General features: G+C 37.6%; 1 protein-coding gene across 6 annotated transcripts in view; it reads right to left on the bottom strand.

Annotated features, from left to right (window-relative positions):
* The window catches only part of FANCI (FA complementation group I), a 74,839-nt gene that overhangs the window by 15,813 nt on the left and 39,155 nt on the right, over nucleotides 1-19,871 (bottom strand). For 5 of the 6 annotated variants that reach the window (XM_038532820.1, XM_038532822.1, XM_038532823.1 and 2 more), the window contains 9 exons: nucleotides 19,528-19,598; nucleotides 18,186-18,300; nucleotides 16,620-16,742; nucleotides 14,571-14,639; nucleotides 7,496-7,597; nucleotides 6,160-6,327; nucleotides 5,837-5,958; nucleotides 5,172-5,333; nucleotides 3,975-4,154 (listed from right to left, as the gene is read on the bottom strand). In XM_038532820.1, coding sequence (XP_038388748.1) covers nucleotides 3,975-4,154; nucleotides 5,172-5,333; nucleotides 5,837-5,958; nucleotides 6,160-6,327; nucleotides 7,496-7,597; nucleotides 14,571-14,639; nucleotides 16,620-16,742; nucleotides 18,186-18,300; nucleotides 19,528-19,598 — 1,112 coding nt within the window. The remainder of the gene's footprint in view (nucleotides 1-3,974; nucleotides 4,155-5,171; nucleotides 5,334-5,836; nucleotides 5,959-6,159; nucleotides 6,328-7,495; nucleotides 7,598-14,570; nucleotides 14,640-16,619; nucleotides 16,743-18,185; nucleotides 18,301-19,527; nucleotides 19,599-19,871) is intronic. The other variant, XM_038532824.1, reaches the window with a different exon arrangement.

Below are 19,871 nucleotides of genomic sequence, written 5' to 3'. Positions count from 1 at the left end.
ATATTTTACAATTTTTGGCTTTATTATTTTGTTTTTTTTAAGATTTTATTTATTCATGAAAGACACACTGGGAGAGGCAGAGACACAGACAGAGGGAGAAGCAGGCTCCCTGCAGGGAGCCCGATGTGGGACCTGATCCTGGGAACCAAGTTTTGGTTTTACATTTTTGTCTTTGACCCATTTCAAATTAATTTTTTGTTTATGACATGTAGAGTGAATAAAGGTTCATTTTTTCCCCACATAGTCAACTGTTCCAAAACCATTAAATTATCTCTTTTGTAAAAAATCAAATGACCATATTTGTGTAATCTATTTCTGATCTATTCTGCTCCAATGATTCTGCCAATACCACGCTATCTTAAATAAAGTAACTTTATCATCTGTCTTGACAGTGTGAATCCTCTTTAAGTCCTCTTTGTTTTTATTTCAAACTTGTTTAATTATTCTAGGTCCTTGTCCTTTACTTTTCCACAAAAATTCTAGAATCATCTTGTCAATTACTAAAGTAAAGCTTGATAGGATTTTGATTGAAACTGTGTTGAGGGTGCCTGGGTGGCTCAGTCAGGTGAGCATCTGCCTTTGGCTCAGGTCATTATCCCGGAGAGTCAGGATCAAGCCCTGTGTTGGGCTCTGTGCTCAGTGGGGAGTCTGCTTCTCTTTCTCATTTATTCATTCATTCATAAACAAATAAATAAAATCTTTAAAAACAAAAAGAGAAACTATTGAATCTATGGGTTGATATGCGAAGAATTCACACCTTGACGATACTGAATCTTCTCTTCTGTGGACACTGGGTACCTTTACATTTACTTGGGTCTTTGATTGCTCTACTGTTCTGAGTTTTCATCACATAAATCTTACATGTTAGACTTATTGCAGGGAAGTTCGTATTTTATGATGCTACAGTAAATGGTTCTGTTTTTAAAGTTCTTCCAATTGTTCACTGCTAGCATGTACATGAAAACACAATTTAAAAAATACTGTCCTTGTTTTCTGTAGACAATTATAATATCCCCAAAGACACTTATTTTTTCCTTCTCAATTTGGATGCTGTTTACTTTTTTTTTCCTGTCTTACTGCTTTGGCTACAACCTCTAGTATGTTGTTGAAGAGCAGTGGTGAGAGCACAGGGAGGGAAAGCATTCAGTCCACTTAATCATTAAGTATGGTGCTGACTATAGGTTTTTTGTGGATTCCCCTTATTGGATTGATCAAGTTCTTTTTATTTTTTTAAAAATTTATTTATTCATGAGAGAGAGAGAGAAAGAGACAGAGAGAGACTGAGAGAGAGAGAGAGAGGCAGAGACACAGGCTCCATGCAGGGAGCCTGATGTGGGACTTGATCCTGGGTCTCCAGGATCACACCCTGGGCTGAAGGTGGCACTATACCGCTGAGCCACCCGGGCTGCCCGATAAAGTTCTTTTATTTCTACTTTGCTAAGAGATTTGATCATAAATTTATGTCAAATTTTCTGCATCTTTTAAGATGATTATAGGGTGTTTCCTTTTTCTTTTTAAGATTTTTATTTATTTGTTCATGAGAGATACAGAGAGAAGCAGGCTTCATGCAGGGAGCCTGACGCGGGACTCAATCTCAGGTCACCAGGATCACACCCTGGGCCAAAGGCAGGCGCCAAACTGCTGAGCCACCCAGGCGTCCCCCTAAGGTGTTTGCTTTAATCTGTTGATACATGCTGAATTATATTGACTGATTTACAAATTTTGAGCCAATTTTGCATTCTTGAGAAAATATTCCACTCAACTCCATCATCCTTCTTACAAACTGCTGGGCTCAATTTGCTAATATTTTTAATATCTATATTCATAAGGGAAATTGGTTAGTAGTCATCTTATGTCTTTGACTGGGTTTGGCATTAGGGTAATGCTGGCCTCATAAAACGATTTAGGACATGTCCTTCCTATTCTATCTTCTGGGATAATTTACATACATTAGTATTCTTATTTTTAGGGGGGTGGCAGAGAGAGAGGGAGAGGGACAATCTTAAGCAGGCTACATGACCAGCGCAGAGCCTGACACTTGATCCTAAGACCCTGAAATGACCTCACCTGAAATCAAGAGTCAGATGCTTAACCAATTGAGCCACCCAGGCGCCCTGGTATATTATTTCATCCTTAAATGTTTGGTAGAATTCACCAGTAATTCATCTAGGTATGGAGCTTTCTTTGAGGCAAAATTTTGAACTACAAATTAAATTTCTTCTTTTTAAAAAAATTTTAATTTTAAGCAATCTCTCTACCCAACATGGGGCTTGAATTTACAACCCCCATGATCAAGAGTCAATGCTCCACTGACTAGCCAGCCAGATGCTCCTCAATTTCTTTAAAGAGTCACAAGATTATTCAGGTTGCCTATTTCTTCTTGAGTTTCAAAACCTTTGTCAAATTTAAGTAATCCAGTTTATTGGCATAAAGTTGCTAACATTCTATTATTATCAATTTTTATAGACTGTAGAATTAGTAGTGATTATCTCCTCTTCCTCATATCTGGTATCAGTACTTTGTGTCTTCACTCTTTTCCTCATCAGTCTGGCTACAATTTATTGCATTTCTTGATTTCCAAGAATCAGCTTCTGGTTTTATTCTTTTTTCTCTGTTGTTTCTTTTTTCAATGATTTTATTTTGTCTTTATAACTTCCTTCTGCTCACCTTCATCTTAATCTTTTCTTAATGTGGAAGCTTTGAGATTTTTTTTCTTATATAACCACTGACAGTTATAAATTTCCTAAGCATTGATTTACCTGGATCATACAAATTTTGAAATGCAGTGTGTTCAGTTTCATTCTGTTCCAGGTATTTTCTGATTTCTAACTTCCTCTTGGACTATGGGTTATTTAGAATGCATCTAATTTCCAAATCTACAAGGATAATCCAGTTGTTTAAAAAAATATATTACAAAATAAAAATATTTTTGTTACTGCTTTCTTGTTTAATTCTGTTGTGCTCAGGGGCATCTAGGTGGCTCAGTCCGTTAAGCATTCAACTTGTGATTATGGCTCAGGTCATGATCTCAGAGTCAAGAGATTGAGCCCCATGCTGGACTCCATGCTAGGCGAGGAGTCTGCTCCAGATGCTCTTTCTCCTCGCTCTCCCTCTGCCCCTCTCACCTGTGCTCTCTCTAAACTAAATAAATAAATCTTTAAAAACAATTCTGCTGTGCTCAGAGAACATACTGATTTCTATTCTAAAAATGTGTTCAGTTTGTTTTATGGCCCCAAATATGGTCAATTTTGATGAATACACCATGTGCACATGAAAAAATGTGCATTTTGAAACTGTTGCTAAATTTTGTATAAATATCATTTAAATCAAGCTGGATGACAGTGTGGCTCAAGTCTTCCATGTCTTCTTGGTTTTCTACCTACCAGTTCTCTACTGATTTTTGAGAGAGGATGAACCACTTTTTTATTTCTCCTTCAGTTCTATAGGTTTTTGCTTCAAGTATTTTGGTGCTTTGTTGTTAGGTGCTTATTCATTTATTTATTTATTTAAAGATTTTATTCATTTATTCATGAGGGACAGAGAGAGAGAGAGAATGAGAATGAGAATGAGGGGCAGGGACACAGGCAGAGGGAGAAGCAGGCTCCATGCAAGGAGTATGACGCGGGACTCGATCCCAGGACTCCAGGATAACACCCTGGGCTGAAGGCAGCCACCAAACCATGGAGCCACCAGGGATCCCCAGTGCATACACATTTGAAGTTGTTATGTCTACTTGCTGATGAACTGGTCATTATGTAATATCCCTCTTTATTCCTGGTAATAGAATAACATTTTCTATGTGGCTAATATTCCACATCAAAGCAGGACAAGAAAAAAAGGCTCAATATTAATGATTGTACTTTTACTGTAAAGGCATTTCCAACTTCAAACTGCCTTCATTTCTACCCCCAAATTTCCCCTCTTAGAGATTCCACAGCAAGTGGAACAGGTTTCTGAGGGTGAGAATGACTTACCGAGTTATATCACAGAGATTCTGAAAGATCTTCTCAGGGTTTTGACCATCAGGGCCACTCACATGTCCGGTTTCCTTTAGCTGCTGTACCTTTTGTAGAGCTACACTCACTGCATAGCGCATAAACTCATTGCTGGACCTTAGAACAGACAGGCTCTCTTCGTGGCTTTGGGTACTATCCCTAGAGAGAGAGAGAGAGAGAGAGAGAGAGAGAGAGAGAGAGAGAGGGGGAAAGAAGAGATTCTCCTATTGCTACTGGGATCTGGAATTAGGTTTTCTAGGGACTGTTTAGAAGAGCAGGACCTATGAAGCTCTTAATGACAGACCCCAGGCAGCACATCCAGTCACAGCAATAACTGCCCTTCTACAACCCTCATTCTCTATGTGACCTCATTTTATTCCCTCCCCCAATCCCTTTGCTTTGGTAAGACTTAAATTTCAGTCTTAGTTTCCCATGTTTTTTGTTGTTGTTCCTCCTTTGTTTTTTCAATTCAGGTTTTTCTTTCTTCTCTTTTTATACTGTTATAGTAGCTAGAACTTAGGCAGATTTTCCTATAATGCCTTATTGCAAGCCATTCCTATCTTTTCTTCAGTAGTCCATTGTTTCTGAATTTTCCATTAATAATTCAAGATAGTTCTTGAGTGCCTACCTAGAATTATCCAGATTTTTTTTTTAAGATTCTATTTATTCATGAGACACACACACACACACACATGCAGAGAGAGAAGCAGGCTCCATACAGGGAGCTCGATATGGGACTCAATCCCGGGACTCCAGGATTATGCCTCGAGTCGAAGGCAGATGCTTACTGCTGAGCCACTCAGGTGTCCCAAATTATCCGACTTTCATTTCAAGAAACCTACAAACCTCTTACTTATTATATATACATTAAGCATTGTGAATAAAGGGATCCCTGGGTGGCGCAGCGGTTTGGTGCCTGCCTTTGGCCCAGGGCGCGATCCTGGAGACCCGGGATCGAATCCCACGTCGGGCTCCCGGTGCATGGAGCCTGCTTCTGCCTCTGCCTGTGTCTCTGCCTCTCTCTCTCTCTGTGTGAGTATCATAAATAAATAAAAATTAAAAAAAAAAAAAAAGAATTGTGAATCCAAACTAGATAATACTAGTTTATTATAGAAGCTGGTAGCTGTTAATACCTTTATTGCACAAACATCTTTAAGCACTCCATCACAAACTTACCTGAAAAGAGCAGTGAGAAGATCAGATACAAATTTCATGGACAAAAAACTATCCATTTTGTTGGCTGTTTTAGCTTTGCCTTTACCAGCTTTTTCATTAAGGATGTCAGAGAGTTTCTTGTAACACATAAATAAGCTCAGAACCTCCTCAAACTTATTCTTACTGTATAAAAAGAAAAAGAGACCACTAAGGACAAGCATCAGAATATTGTGGTTTACTTTCACACCCAATAATAAAGATATCAATGTTTCTTTAGATGTTCTATTCTAAACACAAGATTATAAATGAATAAATCTGCATTAATTTCCAGATCACTCTAATCCATCTGAGTTACTTTTTTTTCTCCCTTATTTATACCAGTCAATGCAGAGCACAAAAGCTCAAAACTACCAACCAAACAAAATTTCCCTACTGAAACCAGAACTTCTTGAGTTCAGGGTCTGGGAATTTTGAATAAATGAAAGCATGCTACTCCTGTGGCAAATGTTTGGTGCTCTCTGGTAGAAAGAATATAATCTGGTAGACTAGATATTCATCTAAGAGGCAGCGTCATGACCTGTGGTATGTTCACTGCCTAGTACAGTTAGAATTAAAAACAAAACAAAAAAAAAAATAAAAAATGGAGTATTCATCAAATTGCAAGGAGAGTAGTAGCAATACCTTACCTAAAATTACTTATGGAGAAATTGTATTCTATTAGAACCTCACAAATTCCCATCACAAGAGAAGCACAGATATTATTTTTGATGCCAACACCACTGTTCTGAGAAAAATCTGCTGATTTATCCTAAAAGACACAAGATAAAAATTAATGAGCTACTGGGAGTCAGTAGAGCAAGCAACTCTTGATCTCAGGGTTGTGAGTCTGAGCTTCACAATGGGTGCAGAGATTACTTAAAAATGAAATCTTGAAAGCAAAACAAAACACCCTCCCCCATGAGGTATTAACAACCTCTATCATTCTATACAACTGAGATTTAGCAATTACCAATTCAAAGTCCTCTAGTTCACTCTTAATCATTCTACTAGTAACAGATTCCAACATATCCTCTAAGTCTTGGTAGAACCCTTCTTCCTCCTCTTCTTCCTGCTGTAGGGGCATCACTCTACTCTTATACCAGACCAAACAGTGCTGGACACAACACAGCAGATAATCCTGTAGAAGAAAACAGTAAACATTTTTGAGGGCTTAAGGGGTAACCTATGAGGCTGTTGATAATCAACAAATAATTCTTATCTATAAGGCTAAATAAATTAAGTTATTCATTACCATTACAAATTAAGTCAACCTGAAATAACAAAACTGGAAAAAATGAATTGAACCAACAAAAGCATTCTTTCCTGACCTTTCCCAGAAACTGGCTTTGTAAGTACTGGACAACATTAGAATGCAACATCAGAATGTATTACTTCTGACCTAATAAAAATACCACAGAGCCAGGTTGTGAAGTTAAATCCTTTCTGACTCCTCAGTCCCAGATGCTGTTCTAAAGGTAGGGGTTTATGTCGAGGGAATCTTTGGGAGACCAATAGAGCATCTCCACCTCTAGGCACAAGAAGGGCTATTTATGAAAGCAGAATCTGACAACTTAAAGACCATTTCCCTATCCCCTTCATGAGCTCTAGTTACTTGGGGTAGTGAATTTTAAATTTTTATCTTTTCTCCATTTTTCTGAGGCTAGAGCACAAGAACAGAAAAACACCTGTCCTAGTTGCCCTGAAGATTCAAGAGTGCTCGGTATATATCATATACTCCCTCTAGACTAATTAAGTAGGTTCCCTGGTTCGTCTGCTACCAGGTGACCTTCCTTCCCCATTCCAAAGTATATTTTTACTTATTTTTGTAAAAATTTTATTTATTTATTCATGAGAGACACACAGAGAGAGAGAGAGGCAGAGACACAGGCAGAGGGAGAAGCAGAATCCACACAGGGAGCCCAATGCAGGACTTGATCCTGGGACTCCAGGATCATATCCTGGGCCGGAAGCAGGCACTAAATCGCTGAGCCACCCAGGCGTCCCCCAAAGTATATTTTAGTATATTATGTAGCCAAAGAGCCATAAATGGGAGACAAATGATCCTTGGAGGAAGTCATGGATGCCTTGATTTAGTAAAGTGCTGACACGGAGATACTTTTAATAGATCCAACATAATGATTGGCCAGAAAAGACAAGGAGGGAAGATTTAAGAGTAAAATTTCATTGGGAGAACCAGAAGAGTGCTTTCAGGAAATATCTCTCTTCCTGAAGACTAACTCTATCAACAGGGTTGATGTTTTTACTTAACAGTAAAAATAATGGTTTTAGGAGGAATAAAGTCTCACCAGTGGTTCTTGTAGAGAGATCCGATCTCCTTGGGTCAAAATACAAGCTTCTAACTTCAGAGGCGGCAGCACATCAGGTTCTGGCTCATAAAACTGTTTTAACTATGTATGGTAAAGAGAAAAAGACACCAGTGCTCATGAATGCTTTTTACTTCTTTAACTGGTCAAACTAATAGCGCCTTTAATGTCTTATGTCTTCTAGGACATATGTCTCAAGTGTCCAAAGAACAATGCAACAAAATTTGTGTTGTTTGGGCTCACACACATCTTTTACCCTTGCTTCAGATATCATGTTGAGCTCTTTCCTACTCCATTTTTATTAACTCTCCCACAAAACATCATACTCTCTCATACCAATTCCTAAACTTGTACAAGTAATCAGCCTTTCCAGTATAGCTTGATGGTTAACAATATACAGGATTCAGAGTCAGAATGGCTGAGTCCAAGTCCCAGTATGACCACTTATTAATAATTCTGATAAAGGCATCCATGCCTTGGTTCCTCATCTGTGATAGAAGATTATTAGTATTATAAACATCTAAGGCTGCATAAGGATTAAACATGTCAATATATATAAAGTGCTAAAAACACTACTTAGCACAAAATAGAGCTCAAGAAATGTTAGCGATTACTTTTTTTTTTTTTTTTTTACTTTTAGCATCTGAACAATTTTACTGGTCCACATACTAACCTGAGTTGAGAAGCACTGCTCTATGCATTCAATCACAATTTTTTTATGCTTGTTAAGTGTGTGAATGTTGATGAGCTGATTATTACAGTTTGAAAGGTCCACTATACTTAATAGGATATAAATTTTATATAGGATCATATAGGATCCGCCTGAGGCCCAATGGAAAGCTTTTGATAAATAGTATAGGACCTTCCAATAATTTCTACACATCTGAGATCTTAACTTCAAATGTAGCTTCTTCAGCAGAATTATAACAAAGCAATGGCATACAAAAGGGGAAGAAGAAGAGAAAAAGAACTTCCATTTTTAGCAAAGTGGTGGACAAGGGGTCTAGAGAAACTCTCCTGGTAGAGAACAATTTTAAAAATGCATTAGGGATCCCTGGGTGGCGCAGCGGTTTGGCGCCTGCCTTTGGCCCAGGGCGCGATCCTGGAGGATACCCGGGATCGAATCCCACGTCGGGCTCCCGGTGCATGGAGCCTGCTTCTCCTTCTGCCTGTGTCTCTGCCTCTCTCTCTCTCTCTCTCTCTCTCTCTCTCTCTGTGTGACTATCATAAAGAAATCAAAATTAAAAAAATAAAAATAAAAAAAAAAAATAAAAATGCATTAAAAAATTTAAAAACATAGCTAAGACAATGGGAAAGTAAGAAAAGTCTTCAAATATCTCATTATATTAGAAAATGTTATAAAGCATGAATCTAGCAACTACACGAGCAAATGAACTCTGAAGCCAGTGTTTATTCTGGCAGCATCTGCCAATCCTGGAGGCCTAAAGCTACAGTTGTAGAGCTCATGGACCTGAAGATAAAGCCTAAGGCCCTCATGGGGTGAAGGCTGAATCAGAGAACCTCACACAAAGCTGGACTTCTCAAAAGGAGATACACTTTATGGATAAACCTAAAAAAAAATCTATTACATGGAGAAAACTAAAAGGGATATGTATCAAAATAAGCCTTGACTTTAAGTAGAAGAGGAAAAAAGCGTCTCCTGGGAATTTAGAACCATAAGCTAATCTCCAAATGTAATTTGGGCTAGAATTCACATCACTTGTGTGGCCTAAAGAATCAAAAGCCAATAATTTAAAGTTTAGATTAAAGAAATAGCATGTATCTTCCAAACAAGGGAAGAGAAGGAAGAGAAATAACTAGATCATTTCAAATTTTACACAAACTAGAAAAAGTGGGAATATTCCCCAGTCATTTTTTAAATTTTTTTAAAGATTTTTTTATTCATGAGAGAGAGAGAGAGAGAGAGAGAGAGAGAGAGAGAGAGAGAGAGAGAGATAGGCAGAAGGAGAAGCAGGCTGTGGGGAGCCCGATGTGGGACTTGATTCCAGGACCCTGGGATCACACCCTGAGCCAAAGGCAGATGTTCAATCACTGAGCCACCCAGGCGTCCCACCCCAATCATTTTAAGTCACATTAATCATCATTTAGCTCATATTAAGCCAAGAAGTTGAGTATGAGAAATAAAAACTATAGGTTGTTCTCTCTTACAAACATATACATAAAAATTCTAAATGAAATATCAGTAAATTGAATCCAACAATGTACAAAAGGTAATATATCATAATCACTTGGGTTTATCTCAGGAGTGCAATGTTGGCTTAGAAGATCAAATAATACAACTCACCACAGTTAACACATTAAAGGAGAAAAATCATATAGTTGCCTCTCAATAGATACAAAAGTGCATTTGCTAAAATTGAAGACACATCCATAAGTAAAACAGATCTAAGATGGCAGAAGAAGGGATAAGTAACCTGAAGACAGGGAAAATATCAAATCTGAAAGGTAAAAAATACTGAAGAAAAAATGAATCAAATCGCAAAGATCTGCAGGAAAAAAATCAGGCACTCCAATATATGTACAACTGAAGTCCCCGAATGAAAGCAGTGAGGGGGGGAAATTGATGAGATAATGATAATTTCTAAAATTTGGTGAAAAGCATCAATTTAGAGTTTTATGAAGTTTAATAAACTCAAAATAGAAACACAAAGACAATCCCATGTAAACATACAGTCAAACCCTTAAAACCCTAAGACAAGGAGAAAAATCTTGAAAGGAGCAAGAGAAAAATGACATAGAAAAAACAGAAAACAAAGACACAATAATTGGTTCACTCAGGAATCAGCAACTTGAGAAACAATGAAACCAGAAGACAATGGAATGACATACTTAAAGTACCAAAAGAAAAAGCTATCAACTAAGAATTCTGTATTCAGTGAAACTATCCTTCAAAAATGAAGGCAAAAAGATATAGCTCTATAGAGATGAAAACTGAGAAGTCACTGGCAGCAGACCTATACAACAGACATACTAAAAAAAGGCTCCTCAGGCTGAAGAGAAGTTATTGAAGATGGTAAACCTGAACCCACAGGAATGAAGAGCATTGGCAATGGTAAAAAGTTGGTATATATGAGAGACTGTGTACACTTTTTTCTTTTCTTAATTTCTATGGAAGACATACATATAACTATTTAAAACAAACGTAACACTGGCTTGCTGGGATATAACATGTATGATAATATCATAAAGGCGGGAGGATGGATCAAAGTTCCTATATTTTATTGGAAGTACCTCAGTATTAACCTAAATATATAGTGATCAATTAAAAATGCATACTATAATCTCTAGAGCAAATTAAAAGTACAACAAAAGAGGCACATGGGTGGCTCAGTGATTGAGTGCCCAACTCCTGGTTTCAGCTTAGGTCATGATCTCATGAGTCATGGGTGGTGCCCCATGTCTGGCTCTGTGCTCAGTAGGGAGTCTGGTTGAAGATTCTCTCCCTCTGCCCTTCCCCCAACTTGTTTTCTCATTCTTGCTCTCTCTCTAAAGTAAATAAATATTTAAAATAAAAAAAATACAAAAAATACAGTTAAAGTCAATAAAGGAATTAAGTAACAAAACAGCAGACCTAAATCCAACCATAACAATAATTACATTAAATGTGAATTGACTAGACATTCCCATTCAAAGGAGGGTGTCATATTGGATTAAAAATGTTAAGATCTCTGTTTTCACTTCTTTTGGGCAGATACCTGAAGTGGAAATGCTGGATCAAATGGTAATTCTGCTTAATTTTTTTAAAGAATTGCCATACTTTTTCTCATAGTAGCTGTACCATTTACCACCATTAATGCACACACACCACCACTTATTATTTTTCACTTGATTGTAGCCATCCTAATGGGTATGAAGTTGCATCTCATTGTGGCTATATTATTTGCTTTTCCCTAATGATTAGTGATGTTGAGCATCTTTTCATGTGTTTATTGGCTATTTGTGTGTGTATATACATACACTTACATATATATGTATATATATATATATTTTCGATGAATGTCTATTCAAGCCCATTTTTTTCTATGCCCATTTTTTAACTGGGTTGTTTTTTGTTGAGTTGTAGGAGTTCTATATATTTGCTAGATATTGATCTCTTATCATATATATGATTTGTAAATATTTTCTCCCACTCTGTGGAGAGTGCTTTTTGCACAAAAGTTTTTAATTTTAATGAGGACAATTTCTTTCTTTTTTCTTTTATTACCTGTTCTTCTGGTTAATGTCCAAGAAATCGTTAAAAAATCCAATGTCATGAACCCCTTCCCTTGTATTTTAGGAGGTTTATAATTTTGCTCTTAATGTTTTGGTCTTTGATCCATACTCAGTTAATTTTGTACACCGTGTAAGTTAAGAATCCAAATTCATTTTCAGAATGTGAACATCCAGTTTTCACAACATCATTTGTTGAAAAGATTCTCCTTGTTTTTAATCTAGTGCTTTTTAATGAAGCTTTTCATGCTTGGGATCTTGAGCCAGGAAGACGTGAGTTCATATTCCAGCTTTGCCACTTCCTAACTATGTGACCTTGGACAAATGAAATTACTTAACCTTTCAGAATCTAAAATGGAGGTAACCATTTTTAGTTCACATAGTTTTGTAAGATCAAATAAGATCACCCACATAAAGTGCTTCATAAACACTTGGCTCTCTCTATAATAGAGTAGGTATTGTTATTTTCAGTACATAATAGCATAGCATCATGAGCTCTGTTGGGAAGTTAACCAAGATGTCACCAGTTTACTCATGACCAGACCTGGGGGATCAGAGGTCCTCACCATTCCCTCCCCTGTCCTTGGAATGTGAGTTCTGCTTGCTTTCCCTGCTCCCAGAGGCTGCTCCAAGGACATGGCCTTGAGATGGTGATGTGGTGCTGAGAACACCTACACAGTCTATGTGATTGAACCCAGTTAAGGCCTTTATTTAACCTTTTACAATGTAGCAGATGAGTGTGGAGATGCACTAATCTTGCTGCTGTCCAAGACAAGTTCCTTTGCTTCTTTTTTTTTTTTTTTTTTGTTCCTTTGCTTCTTAAAACTGCTACCTACCAACCTGGAGTGGCCTGCCTCTTTTGCTGGTGTCTCCCTGCCCTATGAGTTTCAGATTATACATGGGAAACTCTGACAGGGTTATGAACAGACAAACTCTCAATATATAAAAAGATTCAAACAGTATATAGTAAAATATTATTTAACTGTAAAAGGGAATGAAGTATTGACAGATGCTACAACATGGATAAATCATGAAAACATTAAGTGGAAGACATCAGCCACAAAAGACCACATATTTATGATTCCATTTATATGAAGTGTCCGCAACAAGGAAATCTATTAAGACAGAAAGAGATTAGTGGCTGCTTAGGGCTAGGTGGGTAGGAGAACGATGAGAAAATTAGGGGGTGGTAGCAGAGGGGTGTAAAGCTTCTGAGGTGATAAAATGTTCTAAAATTGCCTCTGTGTCCATTAAAGATGAATGGATAAAGAAGATGTGGTATATGTATACAATGGAATATTACTCAGCCATTAGAAATGACAAATATACACCATTTGCTTCGACATGGATGGAACTGGAGGGTATTATGCTGAGTGAAATAAGTCAATCGGAGAAGGACAAACATTATATGGTCTCATTCATTTGGGGAATATAAAAAATAGTGAAAGTGAATAAAGGGGAAAGGAGAAAAAATGAGTGAAAATATCAGTGAGGGTGACAGAACTTGAGAGACTCCTAACTCTGGGAAACGAACAAGGGGTGGTGGAAAGGGGGGTGGGTGGGGGATTGGGGTGACTCAGTGACAGGCACTGAGGTGGGCACTTGACGGGATGAGCACTGGGTGTTATGCTTTATGTTGGCAAATTGAACGCCAATAAAAAACAAATAAATTTTAAAAAATGTTCTAAAATTGGCTGTGGTGATGATCTTGTACAACTCTGAATACACTAAAAACCAAATTAGTTGTACACTTTAAATGGGTGAATCATATGGTATGTAAATTATATCTCAATAAAGCAATTTAAAAAAAGATTCAAACAATGCTTAATGAATAAATGTTCATGGTAAAAGGTCTTATTTATGCCAGATATTCTACAGCTGAATTCTTTTCATAGTGATAATCCTGTGAAATATTTCTTAATTAAAAAATCTTATTTTAAACTAAAAAGTACAGAAAATAACCTATAGACACCCATGCATCTGTAACCCAGATTTAACATGCCTATTTTGCTATATTTACTTTAGATCTCTCTCTTTTTAAAAAATATTTTATCTATTTATTCATGAGAGACACAGATAGAGGCAGAGACACAGGCAGAGGGAGAAGCAGGCTCCATGCAGGGAGCCTGATGTGGGACTCCATCCCGGAACTCCAGGATCATGCCCTGAGCCGAAGGCAGATGCTCAACCGCTGAGTCACCCAGGCATCCCCAGATCCCTCTTTTCTTTTAGAAGTAAAACAGACAGACACAGCTGATAGCCCTTATACAAATGGTTCTTTAAAAGGTTCTTCTGGGGAGCCTAGGTGGCTCAGTTGGTTAAGTGTCTGCCTTTGGCTCAGGTCATGATCCCAGGGTCCTAGAATCGAGCCCCACATGGGCCTCCGTGCTTAGCAGGAGCCTACTTCTCCATCTCCCAGCTACTCTTGCTCCCTCTTGCTATCTTCCTCTCTCTCAGGTAAATAAATTAAAATCTCTGCTCAGCAGGGAGTCTGCTTCTTCCTCTCCCTCTTCTGCTCATGCTCTTTCTCTCACTCTCAAATAAGTAAAATCTTTAAAAATTTTTTTCAAAAATTTTTGAAACCCTTCTGACCTAGGGTGCACACCTTAACTGGGAGGATAACTTAAGATGATGGCAAGAGGGTGGACAGGTAAGTGGTAATAAAAATAAAACAGCAGGATAGCATACCCAGGTTATGTTCCCAATGCACCAACCACGATATTATTTGGGAATTAGTTTATATTTTGAAAAGTCTGGAAAATGTCAATCATCTCTCCATGCCTTATTATCTGTTCTTTATATCCATAAAATAATAAAAATATATTACCTGTGAAAGTAGAGTCTGCATGATTGAATTAGCCAGCTGAGAGTTCCTTCGAAGGACATCATAGAACCCCTAAGAGGAAACAAACAATAAGCTCTTTAACAGATATACTAGTGATTTGAAAAATCATAACTTTAAAACAATACTCTTTCTTTACCCTACTCTCAATTCTTTGGAAAAGACTAAGACCATATTTGCAGAGGAAGAAATAAATCAGGAAGTTTAGGTTATTTCCATAAGAACTAAAAAGAGATCTCTGATCACTGAGAACTAGATTAATAAACTGACCATAACTGTTACAATTTTTAAACAATAGGTCACTTCTGGCTTTGGAGTACTTTGCTCCTTTACAGTTAAGAATGTCTCAGGCCTCATTCTTTTCTCTCATCCTCCATTAACAACCTTCCCTTCTAAGACATTCTGTCCACTTAGTTTCCAGTGCTTCAAAAGTGTCTCCTGGCCCAAAGCACCCTAATGTAAAGGACAATGATAGTTCTTCCCATCCAAAATTTCCCAGTCATAGTTTAAAACTATTGAAATTAAAGGGCACCTGGGTGGCTCAGTTGTTTAAGCATCCCACTCTTGATTTGGGCTCAGGTCATGATCTCAGGGACGTGAGATAAAGGCCCATGTCAGGCTCCACACTGGGCACAAAACCTGCTTAAGATCTCTCTCCCTTTTGCTTTGCCCCTTTGCTCCCCCAACCATTAAAATAATCTTAAAAAATATTTTTCTCTATTTTTAAAATTTCCTACAAAAAGCCTGAAAAGTTCAGCGCCTGGCAACTACTGTAGCTCAATAAATGCTATTTTAAGAATGCTGAATGAAAGTATTATAAAAGCTGCTCTTTTTCTTAAATTTATTTTTAAAAAATATTTTACGTATTTGAGAGCGAGCAAGAAAGCACAAACAGGGAGAGAGAGCAGCAGAGGGAGAGGGAGAAGCGGATTCCCCACTGAGTAGAGCCTGACACGGGGCTTGATTCCAGGAGCCGAAGGCAGATGCTTAACCGGCTTAGCCATCCAGGAACCCTAATATAATAGCTGCTCTTTGAAATGACTTCCATTTAGTATACTTGCTAGATTATCTGCTATTCTCCATCTATATATGAAACGTTGTGTTTTGAAGTACATGGTCTATTAAATGTCTGAAATGGTAGTGTATCCTCCCTGATGGCATACTTTAGTCCCACTGGATGGAATTATATACTAATCACAAATCAGTAGTTATATTTGCCTGACTCATTCTTGCTAATTGTACTGGTCATTATGAGATTTAATCAGGCATCCTGTAAATTGTTAAAAATCAAACACAAAAAGAAAAAGAAGCGGATTTATAAAAACTAGGTTAAATGTTTTGGAAGGAATAAGTAAGTTTCTAAAACCAGTTTCTAAAAAACAAAAAAATAAAAAATAAAACCAGTTTCTGATAAATTAAGGGTAAGAAAATTATAAAAAATTAGGGAAAAAACCCTAAACTTATCTAAGACTGTATCTGAAGTATCTTGTATTTCTCTCACTTTAGGTAAACAAAACCTTGAAATTATAGTCAATAAATTAAGGTTCTGGTTTGAGAGACAGGAAGTTCTAAATGACAGACTCATAATCAAAAAAACAAACAAAAAAAGGTTTGGCCCCACACAATGTACCAGTATATTTAAATATTTCAAATTAAGGGGCATCTAGGTGACTCAGTTATTTAAGCAGCTGCCTTTGGCTCACGTCATGATCTGGGGGTACCTGCGATCCAATCCCACATTGGGCTCCCTGCTGAGTGGGGAGTCTGCTTCTCCCTCTCCCCCTTCCCCTGCTCATGGTCTCTCTCTCAAATAAATAAATCTTAAAAAAATATTTCAAATTAAATTAAAACAAAACATTCAAGTTGTTTCAAATATTCTTTATGATTCCTCACCTTTAACAACCTTTTGGCTAACCATCACAAACTACCAATCTTAACTGCATCAAATAGGAGTGAACTATACTTTTATAATCAGAAAAAATTTATTAAAATAGAAATGGATTATTAGTTGCATTCCTTCCGCTCCTGACTTACCTCATAAAGCATGAGTCGAACATCAGCCTGCTGGCCTAAGCATCTCCTCAAACTATCTATGATCTCGAGGCAAAATGTTTCATTGGCAACAGAATTGTAACGGCTATGAACATCCACATGGACCTGAAAGGAAAAAAGGCCAGTTCTTATGTATTCTGCCAAATCAATTTTCATAAAGGAGTTAAAATGAGCCTATGTTCTTGGTCAAAGAATCTTAGACTTAGCTTTCCCCACATGCCAAAATCCAGGACTGGGGCTGACATTACAATCATCATGAGGCTATGAGAAGTGTCACTCTTATTCTGGTTTGAGATAAGAATTTTCAAGTATTTTAACAACATTAACTTTTCTCCAACCCTTAAGGTCTTCCTTGACAATGTCAGTTGCTGAAGAAGGCACACAGATGATTTCATACCAGTAGAATCCGGGAGTCATAATATACTTGATTTTACTTGAAAGGCCTAAGATGCTTCCCTTAAAGGTCTTCAGAATCTAGTTTTTGTATCTATAAATTCCTGGTTTAGAAGGTTTAGAAGTGGGTAATTTTTAGTTTAGAAATGACAAGACATTTAGTTTAGAAATGGACAAGACAAAGAATAATAGCCCTTGTTTGATTTACATCATAAATCCAACAACTGTAGACCAAGATGCCTAACCCTTACTACAGGCCTGTCCATGAGGTAGTTCAAACTGAGCAAATTCCCGCTCTGCCCATAGCTGTTTGTATCACCCTGGGCAAGTTATTTAACCTTCCTGGGCCTTAGTCTCCTCATCCTTAAGATGGGAACACTGATAACAATACACTAAGATTCCATGCTCCTAATATTTAATCTGTCCCATAAGTTATAAACAAAAGTTTTGTATAATTACACTAGATCAATAAAGGGTTCCTGATAGGGGTGCCTGGGTGGCTCAGTTGGTTGAGTGTCTGCCCCAGGCTTGGATTGTGATTCTGGAGTCCTGGGACTGAGCCCCAAGTTGTGCTCCCCGCTCAGTGGGGAGTTGGCTTGTCCCACTGCCCACCCCCAGCTCGTGCTCACTCTCTCTCAAATAAATAAGATCTCAAAAAAAAAAAAAAAAAAAAAGATTCCTGATAAAGTCTGGATTACCAAAAAATTGTAAAAAGTTTTTTTTTAAGATTTATCTATCTATCTATCTATCTATCTATCTATCTATCTATCTATCTATCTATCTATCTGACAGAGAAAGAGAGGGAGTACAGAGGGAGTGGGAGAAGCAGACTCCCTGGTAAGCAGAGCCTGACACAAGGCTTGATCCCAGGACCCTGAGATCATGACTTGAGCTGAAGGCAGACATTTAACCACCTACTGTAAAAAGTTTTATTTTCTCAGATTACTGGGCTTAACAGAAGTTCATGTGCAAAGTAAATAAACTATTAAAAATGAGGATAATAATAGCATCTAGATTCAGACTCTCAGTTTCAGGATCATTTGTACAACCAGAACAGGAGGGAAAAAGCACAGCTTACACATCATCAACTCCTGCACCGAAGCACACTACAGTGCTGTGTGAACAATCTGTGGTGCCATGTGTTACAATGCTTACCTGGCTAACACCGATGGACTGACTGCATTGAGAGGACGACAAGCTGCCTAGAACCTTAAAGTTCTTCAGGAGCAGCAAAAAGCCTGCAACTGCAGATTTTCGGGCATCAAGCTGGCTAGCTCAGGGACAGAAAGAGTAGTTAACAAATAGTACTAAGTTCACAGGAACAGGCTTCTGCATCAGAAAAATCCAGTTGGTTCTGTACAGGGAAGGAATAAGCCATGAAGCACAGAGCAAAATAAAATGAATTTATGTACTCAAAATAAGCCATCAGCTGTTCCTGGCAGTTTTGTGGTAGAGGAATTCGGCTGACTCTGCACTATCTACTCAACCTCAAGACACTACCTATACTTTCTTCTACATGGAGAACAAGCACAGGAGTACAGAGAAGCTATCTGATGGGCCAATAACTCAAATATAAATATGAAATAGCAAAGGGAATTGTTGATTTTCTGTGTCTGAAGGACCACTTCCCTTCTTCACAGAGGAGTACAGTGTTTGAGGCTTTGTCAACTCTCCATCCAGAAAAATGATATACTCATCTGAGTGAGGCTCTGATTAATTCATGGACATACTACGACATATACATCTTGGCCTCTGGGTAAGGAAGGAATAACAAGTCAATTCTAGAAGAGGGATAATGGCATATGGTTACTTACTAGCTGTTCCCCTGGATATCCACAAGTACAATGTAATAGAGCCAATGTGATACTGATCATCTTTTATTTAAAGTACCAAATGCTTTCCACCTATTAGTGGGCTCATAATACTTTTTAGAAGGTAGTATCATCATCTCTAGCTTATACACTAAGAAATAAAGGAAGGAGGTCAGGAGGCATTGGCTAAACCAAAAAACCTCAGACCACTTAACAGTTAATATGGTCTACACTCACTAGACCACAGTTTTGATGTTCACTAGATTGAGTTTCCTGAATATTTTAATTAAGATGTTTTCCTCTTCAGAACTATCGCCAACTGGCACTGGAACCTTGTCCTGATGATTACTGTAGGGGCAGAGTACATGAGATCAAAAGCTTGAATTATAGCCCCACCAACCTCTGTTTGACTTCTGGAAAGTCACCTATATTCTCTAAGTCAGAGTTCCTGATCTGTATGGTGGAAACTATAATAATCCTGGTTTTATATGTTTACTCTGAAGATTGAATAAGACGATTGAATGAGGAAGCCTGTACTTGGCACAAGGCCTTATTGATGAAAGCTGTTCTGTTGGGTCGGACATGTGCATGACCACTATTAACAGGTTGTACAAGAAGACGGCAGGGAGGACAGTGAGTAACATCAGAAGGCATTACTTGCGAGGGTCTCATGAGATGCTCCATACCTAGCAAACATGGCTTTCCGGAGGACAAGTATCAAGGAGTCTCTCACGGACATGCTGACTTTGAGAAGAGGCTGAAAGACAAAGAATAAGTGGGAAAAATAAAAAGAGACAAAGAATAAGTGGGTAAAAAAAAGCCTTAGCTCATTTCTACCTAATACTGCTATAATTTGGCTTATAGGAGGAAATTTGGTTGTTTTTAAATACATGTTTCAGTATGACACTTAGTAATAAGGACAATAGCATACTTTTAATTATTAAATTTAAACTAATTGTGAATGCTTTTAAACCTATTGTCCTCAATTAAAAAAATATTTTATTTATTTATTCATGGAAGACACAGAGAG

This window comes from Canis lupus, chromosome 3 (assembly GCF_011100685.1).
Source record: "Canis lupus familiaris isolate Mischka breed German Shepherd chromosome 3, alternate assembly UU_Cfam_GSD_1.0, whole genome shotgun sequence".
Lineage (NCBI taxonomy): Eukaryota > Metazoa > Chordata > Mammalia > Carnivora > Canidae > Canis > Canis lupus.
The sequence above is the reverse complement of the archived record's forward strand: the minus strand, read 5'-3'. Positions and strand labels throughout refer to the sequence as shown.